The sequence below is a fragment of the Elephantulus edwardii genome, unplaced genomic scaffold (genome assembly GCF_000299155.1).
Source record: "Elephantulus edwardii isolate Elephantulus edwardi_28Jun2011 unplaced genomic scaffold, EleEdw1.0 scaffold00046, whole genome shotgun sequence".
Taxonomy (NCBI): Eukaryota; Metazoa; Chordata; class Mammalia; order Macroscelidea; family Macroscelididae; genus Elephantulus; species Elephantulus edwardii.
This window is the reverse complement of record NW_006399796.1, coordinates 795,500-813,731: the sequence shown is the minus strand read 5'-3', so window position 1 is coordinate 813,731 and position 18,232 is coordinate 795,500. Positions and strand designations below refer to the sequence as shown.

General features: G+C 35.8%; 1 protein-coding gene and 1 pseudogene across 1 annotated transcript in view; both read right to left on the bottom strand.

The window, feature by feature from the left end:
• The window catches only part of DMXL1 (Dmx-like 1), a 207,688-nt gene that overhangs the window by 107,642 nt on the left and 81,814 nt on the right, over window positions 1-18,232 (bottom strand). The window contains exons 19-25 of the mRNA XM_006885987.1: window positions 18,088-18,195; window positions 15,639-15,808; window positions 14,887-14,984; window positions 13,482-13,647; window positions 12,397-12,646; window positions 7,626-8,710; window positions 6,955-7,146 (exon numbers count right to left, since the gene is read on the bottom strand). Of these exons, the coding sequence (XP_006886049.1) occupies window positions 6,955-7,146; window positions 7,626-8,710; window positions 12,397-12,646; window positions 13,482-13,647; window positions 14,887-14,984; window positions 15,639-15,808; window positions 18,088-18,195 (2,069 nt within the window). The remainder of the gene's footprint in view (window positions 1-6,954; window positions 7,147-7,625; window positions 8,711-12,396; window positions 12,647-13,481; window positions 13,648-14,886; window positions 14,985-15,638; window positions 15,809-18,087; window positions 18,196-18,232) is intronic.
• LOC102873611 lies at window positions 1,736-2,333 on the bottom strand (annotated as a pseudogene).

Here is an 18,232-nt window from a genome sequence, read left to right as displayed (position 1 = left end):
TGTGGACTTACATAAACTGCTACTGAAGGTTTCTTTTCACAAGAAAGAACTGAAATCATAAAGAGGTATAAGAAGTTACAAATTCTGGGAAGAAATAGTTGAAACCATAAGTAAAGAGGACAAGAATTTAAAAAAACCAACAACTAATCAAAAGTCAGAGAAGACGCCAACAACAGAGTATGCATAAACATGCATTCCAGAATATTAACAGTGAAATGGCAGAAGTTTTCAATTTGCTGGAGGGACCAAAAAGCAGGATAGAAGAGAGAGAAAGTGAGCTATAAGACAAGAATCTGTAAGGATATAAAGAGAAGATAGAAGGAAAAGGAAGGAAACATCAAAATCAAGTGGGATAACATCAAAAACAATACACGTGTGATCAGAATTCCAAATCAGGAAAGTGGGAGGGAAAGCACTGAGAAAATTATGATAGAAGTACTAGAAGAAAACAACAGCCTGCGTTATGCAGATGATACCACCTTGGGGCTGAAACAGAGGAGGACCTGAAGTGTTTGCTGCAAAAGATCACAAACTGTAGTCTTCAATATGGATTAAAGTTAAACATCAAGGAGACAAAGATTCTCACCACTGGGCTAACTGGCAGCACCATGACAGACAGAGAGTGAGGTGTTAACAATTTCAACTTGCTCAGCTCCACAATCAACACTATTGGCACCAGCAGTCAAGAAATCAAAAGACCAAACTGCATTAGCGAAGTCTGCTGTCAGAATATTTTCTAAAGTGCTAAACAGCAATGATGTCAGTGTAGAGATTAAGATGTACCTGATCAGACCATGATCTTCACAATTACTTGCTATGAATCAGAGAGCTGGACAATGACTAAGGATGACAGAAGAATTGATGTATTTGGGTTGTGGTGCTGGAGAAAAGCATTAAATATACCATGGACCACCAACAAAACAAACGGTTCTGTCTTGGAGAGCATGAAACGAACTTTTTACCTGGAGGCTAGCATTTTGAAGCTCTGTCTCACATACTCTGGGCACATGGCAGAAGGGATTGGTCTTTGGATAGGGACATCATATTTAGAAGAGTGAAGAAACAGCACGAGAGAAGATCTGGGATGAGATGGACAGTGTGACTGGGGTAATAGGGGTAGGTGTGTTGAAGTCAGTGTGACTAGCTTAGGATAGGGCAAGCGAGGTTCAGTGCTATTGCACACAGGGGTCACTATGAGTCGTAGGTGATTTAATAGCACATAACAACAACTAGAAGAAAATTTCCCAGGTATCATGAAAAATGAAAAAAATCCACATTCAAGAAGCACCAGACTCCAGAGTAGGCCCCCAAAGAAAAAAAAACAAACACCAACAACAAATCAAACCAGCACACATCACAACATATAAAGTCAAATGCTCAAAAATCAAAGATAAAGACAGAGTACTAACAGCAGTGGGAGAAAAACAAAGAGGACATACAAAGGAGAACTAATTAGATTAAGCTCTGATTACCCAGGAGAAACCAATAATGAAAGAAAATAATGGAATGATAGATACAGAAAGCTATAAGAAAACAGTTGCCAGCCAAGGACCCTGGACCTAGAAAAGCTATCCATTAAAATAAGGGGTAATTTAGGAAGGTCATTTGCCAAAAAAACAAGAACACAAGGAAGTTGGTTGGTTGGTTGTTTTTTGCTTTTTTTTTTGTTTGGTTTTTTTTTTTTTTCGGGGGGGTACCTTCAAGGCTTTTATTAGAGTTCCCTAGAAACAGCCTACTATTTCTTCTCCATGCCCTGTTCTGCAGCCTCCTTGGCCTTCTTGGCTAGGATCCTTGGCCAGGTGGAAACTAGCAAAGGCATTAATGTGATTCTATTTCTGTATGATCACCCGTGCTTTCTCATTGTAGACATTCTGGATAAATATCACAAGTCCCACAAGGTGAGTGGCCAGTTTGAGTTCCACAGCAGAACTGTCTCCTTTCTTGGGGGCAGAAGTCTTCTGTGGGAAGAGGATGAGATTGGAGCGATATTCCTTCAGCTGCTGCATGTTGGCCTGAAGGACTCAGTGGACTTATTCCTCCTCCATGGGTCCACAGAGATTCCAATGGTCTGAGACACCTTCTTGTGGATGCTGGCTACCCTGAGCTCTTCCAAGCTGAAGCTCCAGGGAGCTTTCACTTTGGTGTGAGTCTGCACCACGTGGCAATGCAGGATGGGCTGAAAGTGGGGTGTGGGGCAGAGTGGCACGCTTTTGCCTGGCAGGCCTTATGTCTGTGGACCTTCCTGCCAGCTGATTGAAACACGTGGCCATGTGTCGCTGCAGGTCTTTGTGGAAGTGGGACTTCAAGATCATACCATTCTGGCTGGGCACCATGGACCCTATAGACTTTTCGAAGCTGAACAAGCAGAAAGAAAGTGGCAGCACAAAGGGTAACATAAGGAATTCTTGAAAACAAAGCCAAGTCCACAAGAAATGTTAAGGAAGTCCTTAATATAGAGGTAGCAAACGAAAATTGAATGACCAAAGTAACTAGCAACAACAGAGAGAGAAACACATCAAAACTGCAAACATAAAAATAAGCCTGTCAATAATCACACATAATGTGAATGGCTTAAATGAGCCAATTAAGAGGAAAATGTAGCATAGTGGATATAAAAACCCCTAAGTCCATCAGTATGCTCCCTACAAGAGACATATCTAAGAAATGAGGAAAAAGATAAACTAAAAATCAAAAGCTGGGAAAAAATACACCAAGGAAATGGCATCCATCAAAAAAGCAGGAGTGACAATACTAATCTTTACTAAATAATACTAAATACGCTTTAGAATGAAATAAAATAAACATTAGAATGAAAACCACCACAAAAGATAAGGAAGGGCACACTGCACGATGATTAAAGGTGTAATTAATTAAGAAGACATAACTTTGGCTAGCATCTATATACCAAATGTAGTCTTGAAAAATACAATAAATGGTCAACAGATTTGAAAAATCAAATAGAACCACAACTGTAGTAGGAGACATTAACATACCACTCTCTAAAAAGGACAGGTCAACTCAAAAGAAATTCATCCAAAATGCAGAACAACAAAACTATACTAGCCAACATGACCTCACAGATGAATTCAGTGTACTTTACCCAACTAAAAATTTACTTTCTTCTGAAGTGTACCTTATAAATTCTCTAGAATTGAGCTCATAGTAGGACATCAAGCAAGTCTTAATAAATTCAAAAGCAATGAAATAATAAAAAGTATCTTCTTGGACCACAACACTATTAAGATAGACATTAACAAGAAAAAGGAAAAAACTGTCAAGGTAAAGGAAAAAACAACATCCGTATGGGAAGCTAAATAAAACTTTGCTTGAGCACTACTGACTTACAGAAGAAATAAAAACTGAAATTAAAAAGTTTCTTAAAATGAAAACACATCATATTAAAACCTCTCAAATATAGCTAAGGTAGTCTTTGGGAGTCAGTTCATAGTAATAAGCAAACACATAAAAACAGGAAAGGAGAAAAATTACTTAACACCTTTAGCAAACAGAAACATATAATAAAAAGACAGAATAAAAAGAATAATATAATCCCACAGTCTCTAGAGTAAAGGCAATTATCAAAATAAGGGCTGAAATCAATGGGACAGAAGAGCAACTGAACCCATCAGTAAAACCAGGAGCTGGTTCTTTCGAAAGGGTTAATAAAATACACAAAAACTGGTAAATTTAATGCAAGAAAAGAGACAAATAAGAAATTGAAGGGGTGACAACACAACAGAACCAGCCTTAAATCAGTAATATCAGAATAATCTGAAAAGCTACACTCCAATACATTTGAAATCTTGAAGAAATGATCATTCTACGAAGCAAGCATAACTCCTCTAAACAAAACCAAGGACATCACACGCACACACAAAACCCCAAGAAAAACCCCACAAAACTGTAGACCACTATTTCTCATGAATATAGATAAAAAAGTCTTGACAAAATCTGGGCCAACAAAATAGTTAATAGAATAGTAAAACAATTCATTATGATCAAGTGGGATTCATAATAGGAATGCAGGGATAGTTCAATATAAGAAAAACAACTAATGCAATTCATCACATTACTAAAGCAAAGGACAAGAACCACCTGATGCAGAAAAAGCCTTTGACAAAATCCAGCACCCCTTCCTGATTAAAACACTCAGCAACAGGATGATAGGGGAATCTTCTCAACAAATGTATACATGCAAAATCAAGAACCAACATAATTTTCAGTGGAGATAGAGTAAAGACATTCCCCTTGAGAACAAGATGAGGCAAGTCTGCCAACTATCACCATTCCTATTCAATATTGCATTTGAAGTTCTGGCTAGGTCAATAAGGCAAAAGAAGGAAGAGGTATCCAAATTGGCAAAGAAGTGGTGAAACACGCAAGTGGTCAATACACACAAATGACATGATAGTGTACGTTGAAAACCCCAATGACTCAACAAAAAAATCTACTCTTGCTATTTTTCATACCCCCGCAATTAATATGTAAAAAACCCTTCAGGTTGTTCTCTAGAGGATGAGGCATATAAAATAGACTTTTCTGGACCTGCTAATGTTCTGCTATCCACCAGGCATGTAAGGGAGGCCATTCCAGGACACTTGGTATTCATGTGATCTACTAGTTGGCCAAAGATGAAACAGAAGATATAGGAGGTCAGTCTCACCAGCTCAAAGGAGAATAAATAAAGTCAATAGATAAGTAATTAGCTAAAAAATTGAAATGTTTTAAACTAGTATTTCAGAATATTTCTTAAGCAACAAAAGGTAACTGATTCACCAGAATTATCCTATAATTAAAGTTCTATGTGGAACAGAGTTCACTAGAACAAGCACATTCTGAAGGAAATGAAATCCCTAACTGTATCAAATAAAGTACAAAAAGCTATATTGCAAAAATGAATGAATGAAAACCCAAAATCTCTGTAAATGTTCACTAAAACTAATAAAATTTAATAATAATTAAAAAAAACAACTCCCAAAATATTTCTATGGAATAAAAAGAATTTTAATAATTCTGAAAAAAAAAAGTTATAAAGGAAAAATGGCAAACTTAAATTTCAAGGGTTAAGATTTTTTAAGAAAGGAAAATTGTAGAAGATTCTATTAGTAGACATGTAGAAAATTGAGCTGGAGTAACAGAGCCTGAAAAGCAGGTGAGAACCAAATGATGGATCATAAGAAAATGTAAAAGAGAAATGGAAGGAGACAAAGACAGTCAAATAAGTCATCAAAGCCACTCCAATCCAGTCAATTACAGCTCAGAGCAACCCTCCAGGACAGAGGTGAACTGCCCCACAGTGTTTCCAAGGCTGTAAATCTATATGGAAGGAGACTCCTTCATCTTTCTCTGGTATCAAAGGAACATGGTCACACAGCAAAACATTTCAAGATGTTAGGACACTAAACATGAAATAAAACATGGTAAAATGATGGATAAAAGAATAATTACAGACAGAAAACATACTGTAGTTCATTACATAATCAACTAGATAAGTAACTATGCTCCAGAATCACCTGACAACTTAAGAAAAACAAGTATGCCTTAGTCTCAATCTCAGACCAATTCAATAAACCTGAGTAAATTTAGGAACATGAATTTTTACTAAGTACACCAAAGAGTCTGATTTCGCAGGTCCACAGAGCACTGCCTAGACTAAAGGTCTAACAAAGCTTCTGTTTTGAAAATAACATTATTTTTAAAACAGGTAATGCTCTAATAGTAACAAATGAAAACTTATTTATATATTATGTATTTAAAAAACAACTATAAAATAAGTAGCTCTGGTGGTCTAGTAGGTAGGGAGCTGTGCTGCCAACTCAAGGGCCAGCAGCTCAAACCCACCAGTGACTCCAGGGAAGAAAAACGGGCAATGTCCTCCTGTGCAATGACAGCCTCTAAATATCTGCTGGAAGATATGCAATGAGTGGGTTCTGACTAAATAGCAATGAACAATTTAAAAACACATCATTTGCATCTTTCTAAAACCAGCAGCACAGTTAAATGAACTGTTAAGGTTTCCTCCATGTATCTAGATACTACTACTTTTGTTAGGTGCTATCAAGTTGACTATAGCACCCCTATGAACAACAGATTGGAGCCCTGCCCTATTCTGTGCCATCCTCACTATCTCTTTCACACTCAAACCCATAGCCACAGGCATGGTGTCATTCCATCTCACTGAAGGTCTCTGTTTCTTTCCTTAACTATCTTTTCCAGCATGATGCCTTTTCCCAAGGACTGGCCCCTCTAGAAAAGAGGCTCAAAATATATGAGACAAAGTTATACCATCCTTGCCTCTAAGGCACACCTTGTTTGTACTTCTTCTAAGATACATCTGTTTGTTCTTTTGGCAGTCCATGTGACAGTCAATACTCTTACTTCTTAATCTTGATTAAATAAGGCTAAATTACTAGTATTTTGATTTAAAATCAGAGTATTGACTATGCCGTAGACTGCCAAAAGAACAATCAGATGTCTTTGAAAATGTGTGGCCAGAGTGCACCTTGGAGGTAAATATGGGGTAGCTTCATCAATCATACTTTAGACATGTAGCTAGGGAAGGCTATTCCTTGGAACGGGACATGCTTGGAAAGAGGGAGAATCAGCAAAAGAGAGGAAGACCCCCTAAAATATGGACTGACATAGTGACTTCAGCGATGGGCTCAAGTGTGTCAGAGATGATGAGGATGGCACAAGATAAGACAGGGTTCAGGTCATCTGTTCATAGGCTCACCATGAATCACATTCAAATCAACAACACCTAACAACAACAAAAACAACACTAATTATAAGAAATATATGATGTGCCTCGTCTACTAATAGAAGTTTCTTTTGCTTAGAACCAATATAAACCATATATAGCCTGATATTAAAATGGATAATAAAAAGCCTTGACATTTATCTTATTTTTATAACTGTATAGGTAAATGAAAGATCAATACAAAGCATACTTACATTATTATTTTGGATATCAGGATGAGGTGGTGAATCCAAGCTTACTATGGCATGTAGAATATCATGTGTTAGATTACTGAGGTGCAATAATGGATTGGCAACTACTGTCTTGGCACTGGCTGTACAAGCAAAGAGGAGAGGTACTGAGGTTTGTTCTGAGAGAGGGCTAGGATAAATTGCTTCTGATGTTTCCTTGAAAATAAAGGAGGAAAAAAAGGTTATTTGTGCTTACACATCATTACTTAGGCAATTCAACATTTCTTATATAATTCAACTTTTGAAAAACGTTAAAAGAAAAATTTTAAAAACTAAGAGTAACAGAAAGCTAGAGTTGAAAAGGGTCCAAAAAGGTCCAAAAATATAAGTATTCTTCCATAATACTGAAAAGTGATGTAAAACATTTCTTGTAGGAAACAGAAGCTCTCTGCCTCATACGTATTCATAAAAGTTTCCAGAATATGATTTCCAAAGATCATAGCCCTAATAGGGAACTGTCCTTAAGTCACAATAAATATACAACTTTTCATATTGACAAAATGTAGCTCTATACAAAAGGGAATGCTCCTTAAAAATGCAAATTAAAAAAATAATCAAGAAATTGAACATATAAAAACCAACAAAAAGCCAGTATAAAAATACCACGAACACATTCACTGTGTAATGTTACATACCTGCTGAGATTCTTGCAAAAGTAAAATCAATTCCATCCTCACAGATGCAAGACCCCCACCATGGGACCCATGAAGTATACAGTAACTAAGAAACATCCTCAAGAGTGACTGGTACTTTAGGAGCCACCACCTTTTTTCCTTAAAATTTTCTCTCAGTTTATTTTGGCAAAGCAAATCTTCTGCATCTTCATTCAATACAAATTCATCTCCATGTTCAACAACTGCAGACTGTAATTCTTCAACATCTGAACAATAATCACAAGCCCTCTGAAGAGCTATAACTTCCTTTTCAAGCCAGTGATAGAGTTGGTAACGCAATTTTCCACCATCTATTTCATAGCCAGTCGACAAAGTACGAAGTTCTACTGTGAGAATCTTTAAACATGCTCTAAATTTCAACTGCACGGCAATTGTGTCTTCTGAAGGAGTTAGGATGTCGTTTTCATCTAGTGTGCTGAAAGATTCTGTGTAATTAGAACTAGTTTCATCTAATTTTTTACCTATTTTCTTCTGTAAAGGTTTTAGTTCCTTCATTGATAAAGGAAGATCCTCATTTTCTTCATCATTATCACTGTCCCATTTTAATTCTAAAGAGTCTTCCTGAAATACAACACTTGGTTGGCTCCAGTCAAAAGAAAGAGTAGAATTTGATTGTTTTTCTGAGGAGCCCTCTGAAGAAGACTCAAAGCCATTCATCAGAGACTGTGACCAATCAATAGCAGACTTGTCTTCTCTTGTATCCAATTTTAATGGAGAAGAAGGAGAAAAGTCTTTACTAGTTTCCAGAAAACTAGATGTCCTACCAAAAAGTTTTGTCTTTTTTATGACTTTAGGCATCTTTGATAATACTTCCAAAGCCAACATGGGACAGCCAGCTTTTAAATGAGCACTAGCAGTGGTAAAAAATAATCTTCTTTCACTTAAATTAATTGTTCCTGCCAGTCCACCTTTCCCTGTTAAATTCATGTGTGTGGAAAATACATCAGAAGATCCAAAATGACGTCTCAGCAAAAGGGGATGTGTTCTTAGAAAATTGTAGAAATTAAAAACCGCAGGATTACAGGCTGACGACATGGCTTCTTGACCTGGAAGTAAATTTACCATGTGAGCAAATAACAATTCTTCAAGAGCTAAATGGTATTTGTATTATATTGATACGGCATATACATTTTAGTGATTTATTTTTCCCCCTCAATTATGGTACATTTATCTACCTGGTCTTTTCTAGACTCAGTGGCATTGAACAAAGCTACAATTTATAATAAAATATTCTAACATAGATAACACTGCTTTCCCACTTAAATTACAATACTATCTAAGAATATTTTAGAAAACCTGTTTGTTTACTCTTAAGTCATATTATCTTTCATGGGACACTTTTTAGCTTTGTCAGGCTTTTCTCATAGTCCCTATCTCTGAAATGCTAACAGTGTCTTTGGGTTCAGTTCTTGACTTCTTTTCCATCTATATTCTCTGGATAAACTCACACATTCCTACAGCTTTAAGTATGGTCTACTTGCTGTTAAGTACATCAAGTATGAACCAACTCATAGCTGACCATCCAACAGATTTTCAGAGACATTAAATTACACAGGAGGAGATGGCCCATCTTTCTCCTATGGTGCAGTTGGTGTATTTGAATTGTGTGCCTTTAGTTGGCAGCACAATTTCTCAACACTGAGTGAGCCACAAACGCTCCCTACTTGCAGATAATGTGCAAATTTTTACTTCCAGATCCTTTGTAGGGGTCATCTTTATTTAAAACAGCATCTCCTAAAATTTGGTCTTACCTGAGCTTTCCCCATCTCACTTACTTGCTGCTTAACTGGAAAACCCTCAAGTTATAATCAACTCCTCTTTCCTTCACATTTCATGTTCATTCAAGTTCTGTCTAGCCAATACTAAAATGTTATCCTAAATCAAACCACTTCTCTCTGCCTCCATTCCTCTTATCCTGGCCCAAGATACTACTATCTTTTGCAACTCTCCTCTAGAAGACAGTTTTCAATGTCTTTGAAAACAAATGAACATATGTTAACCTATAAACATGGATCTGTAGGTATAAAGAAAATGACAAGAAAAGGCCTTTCTTTTTTCCCTTTTATCACACAAAGGTCAACTTGGAAACCACCAGTTCTGATGGCTAGAAGATAGATATGAACTACCGAGTCACAAGGGGTTCCTCGTAAGAGAAGAAGTTAAGATGCATGATACTTCCTGATTAAATTATATCATATGAAAGGTTATAAACTAGTTCTTTTTACACAATTAGTATACCACATAATGACAGCTATTGCCTCGGCTACTAAACACAATCTACTTCATAGAAAAGTAGTTGAAAAGCAAATCTTATCATTTTCATATTCATTCATATGAAGAGTTTCATCTACGCTGGTTTTAACAAAGCTTTAGCAAAGAGGATTCCTAAAACAAAAAGCAGAAGTACAGCTGGAAAGGTTACATTAAAATAACATCCTCTAGAGAGCTCTGGTGCCCTGGTTTTAAGAAGCTACACTGCAATCCCAAAAGCACATAGTTTGAATCCATTATATGCTGCAAGGGAACGACAGGCAACTTCCTCCTGTGTGATTTACTGCCTATGAAACCTACTGGAGGGTCCACTATGGGTCAGTTTAGATTTGATGGCACACAACAATGGAGTGAAAAGAAGCTGTGCTACAATCTCAAAGGCACGTGGTTCCAATCTACCAGCAGCTCTGGGAGAGAAGGATAGGCAATCTCCTGCTGTTCAATTTACTGCCTCTGAAAACCTGCTGAGGGTCAGCTATGAGTTGGTTCCAATCTGATGTCAGACAACAACAATGGAGAAGAAACTGGACTGTAAGTTTAAGGGCCCCCATGGACAACTGCCTCTTTAGCCATGAACTCAGAAGAACTAAATGGTGATCAGCTACCATTATTTTGTTCAAGGAATCAACAGATGAATATTAATAAAAAAGAGAAAAAAACATGGAAGACAGCTTCAAATTCTTACAGACTCTAAACTTTTTGGATTGAGACAGGAGGAACCCCCTAAATCTATCTGTCTGAGAAAAATATTTAAACCATGAACTGAAATTATCCTCTGATATCATCTTTAAACTAAACCCTAATTCAGCAAAATTAGTAAACAGTGTTTGCCGTGAGTACTACCAACAATGACTCTAAAGCACAGAGAGGCACTGAGGGGTTGGGAAGAATGATTTCAAGCCTAAAGTGATAAAATAATAAAGGTAGAGATTACAGGAATGCTGACAAAATGTGAAGAATGTAATCAATGTTACTGCATTGTATATGTAGAAATTGATGAATGGGTTTCTATTGTGCGTATTTTCACCAAATTAAAATTTTCAAAAATATCTTCTACACCTCACTCTTCAAATAAACAATAGTGTCAAGGGTTTAATTAGCACGAAAGTTTCAGATCATTGTAACATGTCTATTTATACTCAATATATTTTTATGGTAAAAAGAACAAGACCAACATTCATATTCCCATCAAAGAAAAAAATGGATTTATATTAGTAGTTCTGCAAACATTTATATTCAAAGATTAATAGTACATTTACTTAAGAATTCTATTTCATAAAAACAGAAAAGTGCAAAACAACCATGAGATACCATCTCCAAAGTTCAACAGGGATAGCAAACAACAAATGCTGGTGAGCTTGTGGAAAGATTGGAACTCTTATTCTCTGCTGGTGAGAATGGTACAACCACTGCAGAAGGCAGTCTGGCGCTTTTTCAAAAAGTTGGAAACTGAAATACTATCTGACCCAGCTATTACACTACTGAGAATATACTCTAAAAAAACCAGAGCTGTGACTCAAACAGATGCATGCACTTATATTTATTTCTGTGTTATTCAAAATAGTGAAGAGATGGAAGAAGCCCAAGTAAGTGCTCATGAGTGAACAAATGGACAGAAAAACTATGATATATTCACACAATGGAATATTCCACAGCACTGGAAAAACAATGAGCTTGCAGAACACTGTACAATGTGGTGAGCCTGGAAGACTTTATGCTGAGTGAAATATCTCAATCACAAAAGGACCAATACTGCATAACACTGCTGCTACAAAACAAGACTGGCATGGAGGATTGGAGGGAGAATAGGATAAGGGTGGATAGATAATGAACACTGCATTGGAACAGATGACAGGAAGAACTGTCTGAAAGGACTGTATGATTAAGCATTACATGTATGACAATAATCTGGAATGAGAGGTGCATTACAAAATAGACTGGAAGGGGGGAGGGATGAAAATGTACAATAATGAATAAATGAATGAAAACCCAACCTTTCCGTAAACTTTCATTAAAATCAATGTAATTTAAAAAAAAACAAAAACAAAAAACTAAAACCAAACAGAAAAGCTAAAGGTTTTGGTTTCTTAATTATTATTTGTATAAATTAAGAAATTATGACAGTGCAGTGTCTGAGGAGTTGTAATGCCTCGCCAGTGGTTCAAATCTACCAGTAGCTCCTTTTCTCAGAAGAAAAATAGGCAATCTCCTCCTGTGCAATTTCTAGCCTCAGAAACTCAATGGAGACCCAACAATGTGTCAATCCCAACTCAACAATGATGAGTTTGACCCCATGAGATGTACTGCTACTAAAAATCTGCTGGAGGGTCAGCTATACGTCGATTCCAACAGTAATATGTATAAAGCTGTTTCTAATTAAACCATACAGTCTAACAGTATTGTACAGCCAGCAAGTTTTCCTAAAGAACTTAACGATTAACATTTTCAAAATGTAGCTTACCATGATCTTGGATAGATGGCATTATTAATGTTTCCAGAGCACCGCCATAATCTTCCAAAATCCAATATGCCATACTCCGAAGAAAAGGATCATAATGCGTATTTATGCTGTTTTCACTGACAAGAGAGTCAATTCCCAAAACTTTTTTACGTAATATAGATTTATATGTTGAAGATGTATCAAACTCAGACTCATATAGTCTTGCTATTACAAGAGCCAACTGAATATCATTCAGTTTCTCAAGACATACCTTAGAAGGAAAAGAAGAAAGTTTATTTATAAACAGAGGATTCTTTTGTCTTAGGATAAAGTAAATTGACTCACTAATAACTAAAAGAACAAAAAGCTCTATTAGGAAGCAAAGAAAATAACAAAACATACACTGCTTGTTTGAGTAAATCTACTTGACAATATTTTTGTTAATACTTGTGATTCATTTGCTAGTGCTAAATATGTATTTGCAGAAAAGAATTAGTCTAATAAGGAAATAGTAGAAACTCCTAACAGGACCAATTCAAACAACCTATGTTTTACTCTTGAAACTTTCTTTTCCATCCTTTTCAGACTACGGAAACAAGTTAAAGAGGTTGGCTTTTTTTTTTTTTTAAATCACTTGAATGAAACAGATTGAAAGGATAATTTAACGAGGAAATGCTGTAATATCTTACATGTTTTAAACATATTTTCTAAGAAATAATCAGTTAAAATTCTTTTAAACTTCATCAAAGTCAAAGGCAGAAATTAATTCACATTTGTTTAAACTTACTGTACAAACCACTAAAAACCCCAAGAAAACTTGTTCATGAATATTTTGAAGAGTCAGATCAACTCCCTATTTCTATTAACCAACTCAACATAGTTAACCTTAACTCTGTTCAAATATTACTCACGTTAAAAGACAAATATTAAAAATAATTATTAAACATCAGATACATTTAGGTATTTAGCCCTCTATTATTTCCAGCTATAATTAAATTATTAATAATTAACTATTAAGCTAGAATTAAAAATATTAACGTGTAAGCCATAGGGAAAAGCTGTTAATAATGCTAGTGGGAGGAAATAGAAAAATATTTAATTCATACCTCAACTGCATCCCTGAGGCAACCAGCTAAAAGAAAAAATGCTGCAGCATGTTCAAATCGCTGTTTGCCCAGCAAAGAAAAAGCATTTTTTAAAGCGGCTTTACGCCACCTATCTTCATCAAAATTGTGCCCAAAAAACTGTGTCATCTTGGCATCCTTTTGAGATCTATGGGGGGAAAAACAAACAACAAACCACAGTATTTCCATAGCAAATCAGTAATACGAAGTTAGCAATTTCAAAATTAATCAACTAACTCATAGCTGACTCTCCAGCTATTTTTCAGACAATATAAACTGCATGGGAGGAGACGGCCAATTTTTCTCCTGTGGTGCAGCTGATGTATTTGAAATCCCTGCCTTTGGGTTTGCAGCTCAATTTCTTACTCCCTAGGTCACCAAAGATCCTAGAGTGTTAGGTACTTGGAAGATACCTAGAGTCTTGTCATTGCATACTGTTGAGTCTGAACCAACTCATAGGTGACCCTCGAGAGGCAGTTAATCATGTCGGAGGAAACTGCCCATCTTTCTCCTATTGATTTGAACCATGTGCCTTTCAGCTGATAGCCCAATTCCTTCTCACTAAGCCTAAAGAACTCTCTCGTTACCAGAACAATCTCCTAAAGATTTCTGTTCATACATACTAACCTAGAGCTGAACATAAAATAAATTATGAGCAAGCTATGGCAACCATGTTGAGTAAGTCTTGCTAAGAGGAATGAGAGAAAGAAAAATTCTGTTGTCGGTTCAGCAATGGAATCAAGGCCCTCAAGATAGATGCAATTTAAAGACAGCCTGGTTCATGAGTTCTCAACAGGGCAAAGAAAAGATGTCTGTTCTGTACTCCATCAGTCAATCTCATTCTCCACCACAGATGTAAATTTTTCGTTTAAATTACTTTTGAACTCTAGGAACGTGACGCTGCTGTTGCTACTGTTATGCACTACTAAGTCTACTATGACTCATAATATCCCAAGGAACAACAGATCAGAACCCTTACTCTATCCTGCACCTTCCTCATGATCTCCAACATGCTTGTGCTCATTGTTATAGTCACTGTGCCAACTTATCTTATTGAGGGTTTTTCTTCTTTCCTGACTCTCCACTTCCCCAGCACACTATCTTCTTTCATGGGCTGATCTCTCCTTGTCAACATGCTCAAAGTATGTAAGACAGAGTTTCATTCTATTTGCCTTCACTAAGGAAAAACATGAGCTTCTGACTGATACAACTACAAACAAATGGATTTCATCAAGATTCTTCCACTTTGGAAAATGGCTGAATGTTTTCTTTATAAAATCTCTCATCAAAATTTAAACAATATCAAAAGAACATAAAATTTTTACTTAATATATTTAGACTACTTAATAAAAAGTTTTCCATTTTGAAACATAGTTTCCTCACCTACCTATATAATCCCCAAATCACAGCTTTCTTTTTCATGGCAAGGTAAAAAATGGCAGCATCTAAAGGATCATTTTTTCTATAAAATGCAGCTTTGGCTACCTATAAGAAGAAAATATTAGTAAAAATGTAACAGTAACACTTTTAAGTGAAAAAAGTGTTTCCCTCTAAAGAAGGCTGGCTTACATGATTTTTATGACCAATACGCTTCTTAAATTATAAGAATATTAATGTGTATACACATACACTTAGGGAAAAAAATCAAATACCAAACACAATGCATTTAGTTAATTTCTGACTCATGATGACCCTCCTTTGAGTTGCCAATGCTATACATCTTTAAAGGAGCAAACTGCCCATGTTTCAACTATGCAGCAGCTGGTGGGCTCCAGCTGTCAGTCATTCCATTAACAGTTTGATATGCACTATGCCAGCAGAGCTCCATGTGTGTATGTGTCTAAATACAAAAAGTAAAATTATAAAAATGCTTCTGCTTTTCACTACTACTTCTGCCTTATTTTACTTTTCTACACATGCATACAAATTATTTTGTAAAAACCAAATATAAGTGTTAACGAGCAATTTAAGACTAGATGTGAATTTTAAAAATTATATAACTAACATTTGGAAATATAAAGATGATTTTAAAACATCCCACCGTCTTTAAAAAAAAAGGAGCAGCAAAGTAAACTGGAATGCTACTTAAAGAAATACCCAAAAAAACATTCATTTTTACACCAACATAAAAATGCTTACCCTTTCTATACATCTGCGTAAGTTGCGGGTATTCCGGACCCACCACCCTACACCCATAGCTCTTAGCTCAGACCAAGTGGGATCATCTTTTTGCATTGGTGGCAACATGTTCAGCAGTTCTTCTTCTGCTACTGAGTGAAATGCCCATGCAAAATGACTAGTAGACAAGCCTGAAGAAATTTTTAAAAAGTTTATAAGAAATATAAACATCACTGCATAATGATTATCAAAAATGTGTGTTCCATATTAGAACTAAAAAGATCTAAATACTAGTAGTGTTGTATGTGAGTATCTTCTTTCTTCTATGCTGCTTCTCATTTTTTTTTTACCAAAAAATTTGCTTTAAGGAGTAATCCCAGTGAATGAGAGAAGCAAAGTCTGTGAAAGCCCTTAAAGGCAGATCCTCTACTAATTGTAGAATCATAGGAATGGTTAGATTCAATTCCTTCATCTATAAACTGTGACTAAGCATGACATCTACTTCATACGGTTGTGAAAATTAAGTGGAATAACTGAAGCATAGTAGCAACTATCACCTCATGTCACCATATTGATAAGATCTGTTCATATTTATATTGTTGTTATTACTGTCAAGTCAGAGTCGACACGTAACTGACCTCTCAGCGGGTTTTCTGAGGCAGTAAACTGGGAAGAGACTGTCTTATCTTCTTCCTGGGTAACAGCATGTGGATTCAAACCACATGCCTTTGAGTTCACAGCGCATCTCCTTACCACTAGGCCACCAGAGTTCACTACATTAGCAATTGTTACTTCTTACCAATTAATGCAGTGATCAGCTTCTATTCTCTCTCTCAAAAATTTTGTTTCATATTAAAGTTAAGTCTAAGTCAAATAAATGATTATTTAACAAGATATGGTTCTGACATATTTTGACATAATCATGGCTTCAAATTTTTGTCCTGTTTCAAGAAATCTACATCTAACTCTTTGAGAGGGGAAAATATAGTAAAAACAAACCAAGTCTCTATGGAGTAGATGAATTATTATATTTAGAAATTACTTTTCCATTTCTATACTTGAGTGACATAGTCCATATGGAGTTGTACTGCTGACCCAAAGGCAGTGCCTCTCTGGAAATTCAAGTTCACCCGCTTCACTTTGGGAGGAACATGTGTAATCACTTCCTTTGTGATTTACAGTTTTCAAAAGTCCACTGGAGGCTCAGCTCTAAGTTGGTTTTGACTTTACAGTAATGATTTTGAAGTTGTCTTAATTACTTCCTAAATTACAAATTTTTAAACATAATGGATTAAATTTTGAATTTAAGTTTTAGTTTTCTGAAGCTAAATACAAATCAAAAGATAAGGAAGAAGAGAAAAACAAATTGATAATGAAAGAAAAACCAAAAAAAAAAGTCACAGACTAAGGGTTGGAAGCTGATTTTAAGTAACAATAATGCTCTATTTCTTGAAGTTCTTGGCTACTGAGCACATACTCTTGTTTTAAGTTAAATTAAGAGAATACCTTTGTTACTGAACAAGTCCCAAATAAGAACACCTAACAATAGTGACCCTCCAGTGGGTTTTCAGAGGCTATGAATTGCACAGGGAGGAGTCTTCTCGTCTTTCTTACACAGAACAGCTGGTGAATTTGATCTGTATGCCTTTGAATTGGCAGCACGACTCACTACTAGGTTAACAGAGCTCTCCTATATCTGAAATACACTAACAAATATGAAAGAGGCACCAATAGTACTTTTTGAGGTGGGTGCATTTATGTTCTTTCTATATTTTTTATTATAAAAACATTTTAAAGTATATAAAAATTATTTTCTAAAAATTGTTATTCAAATTTTAGGGAAAAGAAAAAGAACTGAAAGAATACTACACTTGAAAAATAATACAGAATTTGTCTAATATCTTTTAAGTCTTTTCTCCTACCAATGAAAATTCCAATGTCTTAAATAAAGAAGAATGAAGAGAAATAAACATGTTTAAAAAATAAGTAGACTTCTTGTCATTGTTAGGTGTCATCAAGTCGACGATGATCCCTCCCATGTCAGCCCCACAATCTCCACCATGCTCACTTCTATGACTGTAGTCACGATGTCAATTCACCTCCTTGAACGTCCCCTCTATTTTGTTAACACTTTGCCTTTCCAACCATGGTTTCTTTTTCTAAGGACTGGCCACTCTAAACAATATGCCCAAAGTATGTGAGACAAAGTGTCATCATCCATTCCTCTGAGGAGCACCCTGGCTGCTTTTCCCCCAAAACACATTTCTTTGCTCATTTGTCAGTCCATGCCATGGTATATTCAATATTCTTTGCTAATATTTCAATTCAGTCATTGATCAGTCTTCCTTATTCACTGTCCAAATGTTAAATTAGTCATCATTATCATGTCTGGGCAAAAAGAAACTAAATGATCATAAGCTTATATTTTTCATCTACTATTCTTACTTTAATAAATTATTACCCAAATTACCTTGGTGGAGGAGTTGAGCTCGATAGGCTGGAAGAGAAGTTGTAAGGAAAGTATGGAGTCGAACAGCCAAAAGAAATTTTAATCCACATTCATCAAGAGTTTCTCCACCTATGACAGGGATGGGTAGAAGTATTTACAATTTTTT